We start from the raw sequence: 9,664 nt of genomic DNA on the forward strand, positions 1-9,664 counted from the left end.
GTTATCAATGTGTTTCTTGCATGCCAAATATTGGATAAGATTAAATAATTTCAGGGAAAGAATTTAGCGGAAATTCCTATTTGTGAAGAAGCTGAAGTAAGCCCTGATGAATTTGGAAGTCCCATCCATCATGACGCGAGAGGAAAATACGATGTGATTGACGTATCACAAAAAAGAGGTACGAATTTACTTTAAAGAAAGTATAATTTTGTTAAACTGCAAATTGCGATCAATTTAATGTTTTTTCTTTTATTTCAGCTTTAGTTTCAAATGTGACCGATGCTGTGGAAATGCTTATCCAACATTTCTCGTCTGCTACGGATCAAGCCGAGTTAGCTTTCTTAGGAGACTCCAAAGAATCTCCAGCCTGTGCAAAAATCGCCCTAAATGCATTGTGTCCAGCTTTATATGCAATATTTAGGGACGGCCTCAAAGAGAACATCGAAACTTCTTTTGGAGCCGTAAATAATTCCGTTTGGCAAATGGTAGAAGCAACCGCAAGACAAGGTAAATAAATAGCAACTTCTATGCCCTTTACTCTTCTGCATACCTGTAGACTGAACATTAATGTAAATGTTTTTGTTTTAGGACCAATCACAAAATCTCTAAATGAATTGGTACTGCGAATTAACAGCGAAGACGCAGTCACCGAGGGATTGGTCAAATTCAATGCCTTCATCCTTGGTTTGCTCAAGTAAGTTCAGTAAATTAATGTTATGTTAACTTCATCATATCAAAGTCGTTCTTATTTCTATTTAAAATGTTACGTCTGTTCCAGTGCGCAATCAGTAGACGCTTGGGTGTCATACATCCGAACACGAGAGTCTATACTTGCCAAACACTACAGTCCTGATTCTCTGATCCTTGCTGGATGTGTGGGAGAACCGCGATGCCGTGCTCTTCTGGACACATTACTCGCCAGCCTTGAACCATTAAAACTCTTACCATTCTCCCTGGACCTCATGTTCGAAATGCGTGAGCTGCACAGAAGTTTCAAGAAGATCGAAAGCGACATGCGTGCCGCCAGTCGGGTAAGTTTGGATACTATCATAAAATAACATCTAATATCTAAAAGCCAACACTGAATGCTACTTTCCCATGAAATATACGTAATCAATATTCCGTGTCTTTCGTGTTCTGAAACCACTATCGCATACTATCAAACAGCCGCCTGCCGGAGCAACATCGCTTTATTTGCATTTTATTGTTTACTGCATGTGCTTAAATCACAGTTCACGGCGTACCAACGCGATATTTTAGCATTTACTTTCGTGCACAGCTTACATAAAATGCAAATAAACGTTTTGCCGAGCGATCGAAACCGATCGATGACCTTGTCAAGGACTTTAATTTTACTAATCTAACTTTGGATGGCATGATGCATGATGCTAAACAACATTTGGTGTATTTAACAGCCCACTTCGATTAACACTCCACCACTAACCCTGAACCAGCGGAATTTGCTGAAGCTGGTGCGTTCGATGCAGTCGAGCGGTCTCTCCAGCGACGACTGTCAGACCAGTGTCATAATGAGACATAAAGAGCCCAAAAACAAAGAGCCGTCAACACCCGACCTGCTGAATGATTCGGCAAACGTAAAGACCACAGTTGAAAAGAATAGACCACGCTCATGTGTTAATCCGACAACGATCGGTTATGATATTTGTCCGAACAACAGCAGGATAGAGATAGAAAGTAACCGCAGATGGTCCGGGGTGCACTTGGGCTCTAAGTTAATGCAGGCGTTCGATAGGCTCGTGTTCGACGACAGCGACGATTACACTGATAGCCTAGAAAACAATAAGCCTCCCACCGCTAAGCCCTCCAGCAATGAAGTGAAGGTAACTCGGCGGTGCTTTGTGTGGACATTATCTGAATGTTTTGCGCTTAGACAATGTTTTGTTGCGGTCTCCGTTGTTATTAATTTGCCGGCTGTTCTGGTACCTACCTCGCTTACTGCTTCTAACATTTATTTTGTGTGCTTACTTTTGTTTTATCCTCACGTGTCGTCATGTTCAATGGTTGTGCTGCTGCATTTATGCCGTCATGTTGTACGTAAATTGTCCCTATTGATGTTTTCTTATATTATTTACTCCTACATAGTAATTTAATATCTTTTTTCTTAGATTTTTTTCCCTCAATTTTGTAAAGAATGATGGTCCCGGAGAGAACTTTGTTACTAGGTGTGCCGATTATAATGGTTCTCGCATATTTTATTTAGCTGGAGTGCAGCGGTGAGGAGCATTGGCGACCAGGATCCGCCAGTAGCGGTGCCAGTGGCAACACCGGCAATGGCAGCGGCAACTCGGGTGGCAAGTTCCGTCGTCTGCAACTCAAGTGGGAAATGCTCAGTAATGCTGAAAGTCCCGTTACGCCCTCAGGTATGTTTCCTTGGTGTCACTATAAAGAATTAGTTCTAAATCAGTTTGATATATACCTTGTAGAAGCATGTTACATTTACAAATATCGACTTTTAAAAAGTTGTTGAAAATCTAATTTTCTCCAGTTGCGAATATATGTTTAAACTATTCTCCCTCATTACCATACACCCTTCGATTTGCTATTCTGTAAGTACTACACAGTAAATAACAGTATTCCAAGGGCAGACACATCGTTTCGCCGGATGTATAAACAATCGTACTTGTTATCGTCTCTCGTAGTTACAGCTACTGAATTAAATAAACTAAACGAATTCATTGAATTAAATGTAACGAAATAAAGAGAACACATAAACTGACTAAATAGTTGCAGTAATGTATACAATATACATCCGTAGATAAAGTATAGATTGGCCAAACAGCAATGCAAAAACAAGTTTACATCGTTCATGAGAACAAGGAGCAGCTGTGTAAACCTTGTATTGGGGGATGATGTCATGCTTATACGAATGCCTAACTTACTTACATATTTAGGTACTACATACCACCATGTTTTTATACCAAAACATGATAGGGAAAGTACATATAAAATATGCAGGTATATTGTCAACCAATAGGCATGATTCCAGGTACCGCTGTTAATATTGTGTTAGGTACACCATGACTAAATACGAATAAATATAAATTTTATTGGTTAATTTCTTGTCCAAACTGCTGGAAACCTAACTGGATGCCGTTTATTTTTTTAAATTAGTGGTTCAATTAGTTCAGATTAGATTAAAAAACTCTCTATTTTACACCATAAAAGCACAAAGGACAAACATTCAAAAATTGACAGTACAATGGGCGGTCTTATCACTAAAAAGCGATCTCTTTCAGACAACCTTTGATGGATAGATATGATTGCATTTAACAATGTTATAAAGTGTACTGTTTGTTGATGAATTCAGGAGAGACGTCACCAGCAGCGGCTCGTGGTTCCAAGATCCCCAGGCCTGTGTCGTCGCCCGTACGGCCGGTAGCACCGACGTTGCAGTCACCAGCCAAGACGACCCATCGGTAAACTAACACAATTATTTTTAAATTCCATTCCTATATAACCTGGAGGATGAGGATGGAGTTTCTTGCTCGTTCTTCTCCATTCGAAGCAACACTTTGGAACGAGCGCCTAGCTTCACTGACGGACAGACTGACGGACAATTCAATTTGACGTTTCAAAAGTGCCTAATTTAGGATTAATGGAAATAAATGACTTTTGACCTATTGTTACTAGGTTTTTGACTTCTATGAGTGTAAAGTTTCGTTGGAGTTCACATAATTACTACGAATATCCAGTAGATTCTACTGTCGGTTCAGTATTTGGCGAACATTTTGGAAAAAATGCATGCAAGACATTCGTTAGTCTATTCAACCTTTTAAAAGGTTTGAGTGTTTAGAAGCACTTTAATTATTTCAACCGACCTTGTCACAATTTCTATTACCAAACAAATCAAATGTTAACACAAAAATATTGTTGCTAATTGACCAGTCTCCATGCGCAATGACGGACCAATTGTCTAGAACTAAGTATGTGGTCATTGTGCCAATTCCCCCTGGACACAATTGTTACTCTGTGACAAATATGGCATAACGAGAGCTTATAGCTCCATCAACCGGCATTATGTGGCAATGTGTGTTATAACTGGTTGCTATTTGAGTATATTTTTTGTATTTCTTTTCAATATTTCAGGATTTTTGAATAATGTAAATAGATGGTCTGTTTTTACACATAAATACTACTCGTATCTGACTACTTTGCATAGAAAAGACGAAACAAATTCAGTCACTTGAAGTTCATACCTGACAACCGTACAAGTTTTTCTAAACTGTCATTCGTTTAATGTTTTATATAACATTCAAATAAATAAAAATACAAAAACTTTCTTTACAGGGGAATTCCAGTGCCTGTGCGCAAAGGGACATCTCCAACGACCACCACACCCAGAGCATCAACTGCACGGGCTGGAACTACCAACAAGAAACCACCACAAGCCGCTAACAGGTAATTACTTAATGTTTAATTCGCAACTAAATATAATTCCATATAATTCACATTATTTTCCTCTTTGTTGTGACTAAAGTGGAAAATTTTACTGAAACCAGTTCGGTATTGTCGCGCCAACTACCATATTTATGTAATTGTTCAGACTAGGTATTTACTGGAATAAACAATTTCAAATTTCAATCGTCATAAAGTGTTATACACTCGGTAACATAGATAAAAAATTGTCTAAGAATAAAAAGTAATACACGAAGAAATACTTCGTCCGCTTATAAAATGTAGGTAATGTCGAAATAGCTGCTATATTTTATTTTTATTGAGCACAAAATGATATTTATGCTACACTTACTTCAAGGTTGAATGGGATATCACAGGTGGCGGGATTATTTATTTTTATCTTCCTACAGAAACACTGAAAAATTCTTCTTTGTATTATGCTTTTATATAAATTTGAATAGCACCGCAATATATTTAGCTTATAATGCACATCTTCAGAGTAATACCCGAGACGACGGCGAAACGACCCGAGGTGAAGCCGAGAGTACAAAATGTAGCTGTTTGTAATACTACCAATGTTAAAAGAACACCGTATGTACTATCAATGGGAATCAATTATTACTAACATCTTCAACACAGACAGTTTTATGCTAACAGCATGTGCATGTATGTGGGTTCAGGGAAAATTGCACCTTATGATGTGAAACAAATGTCAACCGAGAGCCATGACATGGTTAGGTCAATGCTTTGTCTACGTTATTCAAATTCTCACGAAATCCCAAAAATAATGTTACTTTTGTTATTTTACTTACCTATGTATTTTCTTTTTTGGCATGAATCGAAACATTTTTACAAATAATTTTCTGGAAACTGTGCCAAACAAAAGTCAGTGTCCTTTTATTTCAAATTGCTGCCTAATAGTCATACGCCAAAAAAAACTAGAGCATCGTCAGCTTCTGTCACCAACAGAACTAGACTTCATCTCTACTATGATGCTTTTACGCACAGTCTAGAAGAAATCGAGATATTCATACTTCCAAACATATGAGTAGAATATCGTTGTAATAAGGCTATCATGTGACGTAATTGATGTAATAACAGGACGTCCCGAGTGGACGGCGCGGGTCACGGCGGCGCGGCTCCGAGGCCGTCGTCACTGCCGTACGGCCGCACGCCGCCCCCCGCTGCTCCACGGCGAGCCGCTTCCTCATCAGCAGCGCGAGCTCACCACGCACCTACACAGCAGAAAAACAAGTACGTATTTACTGAACCTCTACATTTTTAATGCCTTCTAATTCTATTGCCAAAATTACCATTGTCAAAAATTACCGTGCTATTTTCTCAACACCTTAAGAATCATGTGTGCATCTGTACATATCCCCCATATTATACCTTTATTTATGTTGTTAACCATTTTCTATAGAAATTGTTAATCTAAAAGTTTATGATTGATTTCCAGATACGTGAGAACCCTATGGCATCGGCTACCATCAGACTCCGGGCATCTTGCGTTCAACGAAGGAGAACGTCTCCGACTGATATTGGAGGTAGACGATCAGTACCTGCTGTGTTGTCGAGGTGAACAGAAAGGGCTAGTGCCGCGCGATGCCGTGCTCTTAGAGGATTTCTGATATTGGCAACCATAGCATGACTGGCAGCCATGTTGGCGCCCGTTACGTTTGAATGGCAAACGTTAGATTCGGTGAAAATCGCATTACGTTTATATTTTTCGATGTTTTGAGATCCTTACCATGAATTTACGAATCCATCTCGTTTAAAGTCATTATAGGCATCTAAACAACGAAAAATATGTACGTGAAATGTTCGAGAATATGTGCAATAGGTTCCGGAGTGGTGAATTGTTATGGAACTATACTTTGTTTCGTCTGGAAATGTGTTTGAACTCTTGTGTTGTGTAGTTTGATTCGGTATGTGAAAAAAATGAATGTGATCGTGAACTATGCTGTTCAAAGACTATGTGAATATTCTTGTAATGTAATTCTATGTTTCATACTCTACTCCATTCGATTGGAGCGCTAATTTTATGTCTTAATCATTATTTAAAATTATTTAATTTCGATATTGTTACTCAGCAATATTCATTCTTCGCAGAATCTTAACATCATTAAATATCTCTCACATTTCTAATTATTGTAGTAAAATCTAGTCTTACGTTTTAAGGCACGACAAGGTCTTGGACTGTATATAAATTTATTTTAAGTAACACAAATTGTGGGAATATTTACTGGGAATGGCTGAGCGTGATGAAGACTTGATGACGCATTGACAGTAAATATTTATCTCAATAATATGTGATATATAGAATACTATTTACTTTTATGGTAGGAACAAAATCTCATACCTTAAGGGCAAACTCCATTGTATCTTAAAATCATTTGATTCATGACTGCCAAGGGAAACACGCTCCAAAGTACTTCGTTGTTTAGATAAATTACTTAAATGTGAATTTGATGTCTAAAATTACCCTTGATATAAACGATACTTGTATAGTATACTAATTACGACCTATTGGTATTAGTGACTTAACATGGTAGGTATAAGTTTAAAGGAAATTTTATAGTAATTCGGTGACTAAGTATTGTTTGTGAATGTTTCACTAAATTTTATTACGCGGGTACGGTGTATCTGGACTTTACTGACAAACTTTGACAGGGAACTTAGCCACAGATTGTGTAACTTCTGGCTACACTAACTGCATGCGGCCTCATCCGAAACACCTTCCTTAGCGGTCTGTGGTGAACTGTTCATTAACTAGCGGTGTAGGTGGACTAACTGGTGTACATTATTAACTGCATGGCCCTTACCGACACTGCCTTCCCCGAGCCGGCCTACACTCTCAACCAAACCTCAACTGACAGTTTATAATACGGTGTTGGTGTATAACTACCTCGTATCTCTAACTGCATGCACCTCTCCACTTCACACGTCCCAATACCAGCACAATATGCTTGTAACTCTGTACGTACCTACCGTACCTGACTATGTACATTACTAGCGATATTAAATCAATTATGATATCGATATTGATATTAAAGATGGATTCGTCATCTCAATGTCTGCTTAACAGTCACGAATATTATTGTGATATAATGGTCATATCACTGCTATTATGATGCGGAAAGAAACGATATTTTGGTATGTATTGTATTTTATTGCTCAAGTTGGAAGCGCAACATTATCGGATGATATGATTGATATTAATATTCGAGACGTAATACTCTAATATTATACCTATTATAAATTTCAGTATTCGTTATTGGTGTATAGTAACTGTACATAATATTAACATATATGGAGTTATTCTTAGTAGTGATTTTAGAGGTCAAAATTTGTAAGAAAACGTTTTGAATGCACGATACAGTTCCTCTCGTAGTCCGTCGTGCTATCGAGTCACAACATTGGTGAACATGTAGTCGATATACTCGTAGTGGGCTAAATTATTGTAATCGCGTGTAACCGAGGAGTGTTTCTCGAGGCAGTCGTGATGTTGACTCTTGCCGACTACGTTCAGTGAACAAGTGTGAGGCTCGTCGCCGCGGTAATCTCATCTCCTAGATGCGGACGTAAGTTGACACAAATTAGAACTGTACAATAGAATTAATCTATACAATAATTAGGTTAAAATGTTATCTAAATTATAGTTGAATTATTTAGACGATCGTAACTTTGAACGTTTGTAAAATACACATTTTCATTACAGTGTTAGGGTAATTCGCGCTTTGTGACTGAATGATGTGTTGTGGCCTTTGTATGTATTAAAGTTATATAGTGTTACTGTGTCGTGTGTGTGCGCTTGTTGCATCAGTCGAGGTATTCATTGTATCGTCTTAACGTTAATAGCATGGGGAATGCTTCCACAAATTATTTATTATAGTAATCGAAACTCCTAACTAGCCGTTAAAGTATTAGTCGAACAAACATGCCTTAAAGTAATCAAAGTAATAACTCTACGGAGGAGGTAGTCGTTGTTCGCTTTGCGACAGCTTCAACAAGTAATCGCTTCGCAGTTAGTATCTTGCAGTACCATAGGAGTTTGTTAGTCGTAAGTTTTTATCAACAGTTTGTATTATTGAATGATGTTGAACTGGTTTTTTATAAAATGACAATCCTGCGCGTTCGTTTTAAGGTATTGTTGGATACATGTGGTGAGTCAGTTGTCCTTATGGGTACAAAAGGTTAAGTTATTCTACTATTTTTCGTGAGTAAGGTTTTTATTTATAATTTTTACGATTGGGATCAATAAGTTGAATTTTGTGTTGAAACTTTATTTTCTTAATAAAAACGTAAAATCAAAAAGAGGCTTTCGTTACTTTACGAAACGTCAACGAACGACTGAGAAATTATTCCGAATATTATAATTAAGTTTATTTCGAAAAGTTAATACTAATATGTAATTAAATGATGTATGTATTATTATCAATTGTTTTCTGGCGTGACATTATCTCATTCAATGTATGTATTTGTTTAGATATTTTTATTTGTGTTAAGTGCCATAATTTAATGAATTAACAATTGATAAATATTATTATAATGCATAACCATGTACACCAATTAAACAATATATAAAAGATCTTGTCTTTTCTTTCACATTCAAATATTCAGCGCCCTATTAGTACAGAGCGCCGAACGCGCTCGTGTTGCGATTACTTTAAACGTAAAGCAAATTCATATTAAGGTTACTGATCGCTATTCATAAAATAATGAGTTAGTTTTCATGGATTTAATATGTTATGTTACTTAAATATCTTTATCTTTTGTAAAATTCTGAGGAACTGCTTAATCAGAAACTATGTGCATTGTTTGGCAATAGCCTTACCCTCTTAGGAAGACTCATAACATAGGTGATACTGATACAGTCTAAATACAGTCCCCCTCAGAGAATAAAAATAAGACTAATTTCTTTATTACTTGGGAATCTTACTTAATATTCGTATTATAAATGCGAAAGTTTGTGGGTTCATGTTTGTGAGTATGTCTCTCACTCACGTGAAAACGGCTGAAGAAATCAAAATGAAATTTGGAACAGGAGTAGATTATATTCTGGATAACACATGAGATACATAAACATAGGATAGTTAGTAAAATAAAACACAGTCCATGAGGTGTATAATTTAATCAACATAAATAAACTCGGATATATAAGTAACGACTAAAGCTGTCCTACCTGTATTAAAGAACGACTGTGTCGAATATCCCTACTCGTGAGGTCGTGAAACTACATTTACAT

General features: G+C 37.1%; 1 protein-coding gene across 33 annotated transcripts in view; it reads left to right on the forward strand.

Annotated features, from left to right (window-relative positions):
• LOC118269872 (uncharacterized) overlaps positions 1-9,007 on the forward strand; it is a 73,745-nt gene extending 64,738 nt beyond the window's left edge. For 13 of the 33 annotated variants that reach the window (XM_035585216.2, XM_050707063.1, XM_050707062.1 and 10 more), the window contains 11 exons: positions 55-178; positions 259-507; positions 589-694; positions 779-1,031; positions 1,416-1,841; positions 2,222-2,381; positions 3,329-3,437; positions 4,309-4,419; positions 4,915-5,007; positions 5,518-5,670; positions 5,876-9,007. In XM_035585216.2, coding sequence (XP_035441109.2) covers positions 55-178; positions 259-507; positions 589-694; positions 779-1,031; positions 1,416-1,841; positions 2,222-2,381; positions 3,329-3,437; positions 4,309-4,419; positions 4,915-5,007; positions 5,518-5,670; positions 5,876-6,047 — 1,956 coding nt within the window. In that variant the 3' untranslated portion in view covers positions 6,048-9,007. The remainder of the gene's footprint in view (positions 1-54; positions 179-258; positions 508-588; positions 695-778; positions 1,032-1,415; positions 1,842-2,221; positions 2,382-3,328; positions 3,438-4,308; positions 4,420-4,914; positions 5,008-5,517; positions 5,671-5,875) is intronic. The other 20 variants (XM_050707076.1, XM_050707080.1, XM_035585219.2 and 17 more) reach the window with 3 other exon arrangements.
• The last annotated feature ends 657 nt before the right edge of the window (positions 9,008-9,664 follow it).

The sequence above is a fragment of the Spodoptera frugiperda genome, chromosome 30 (genome assembly GCF_023101765.2).
Source record: "Spodoptera frugiperda isolate SF20-4 chromosome 30, AGI-APGP_CSIRO_Sfru_2.0, whole genome shotgun sequence".
Classification (NCBI taxonomy): domain Eukaryota; kingdom Metazoa; phylum Arthropoda; class Insecta; order Lepidoptera; family Noctuidae; genus Spodoptera; species Spodoptera frugiperda.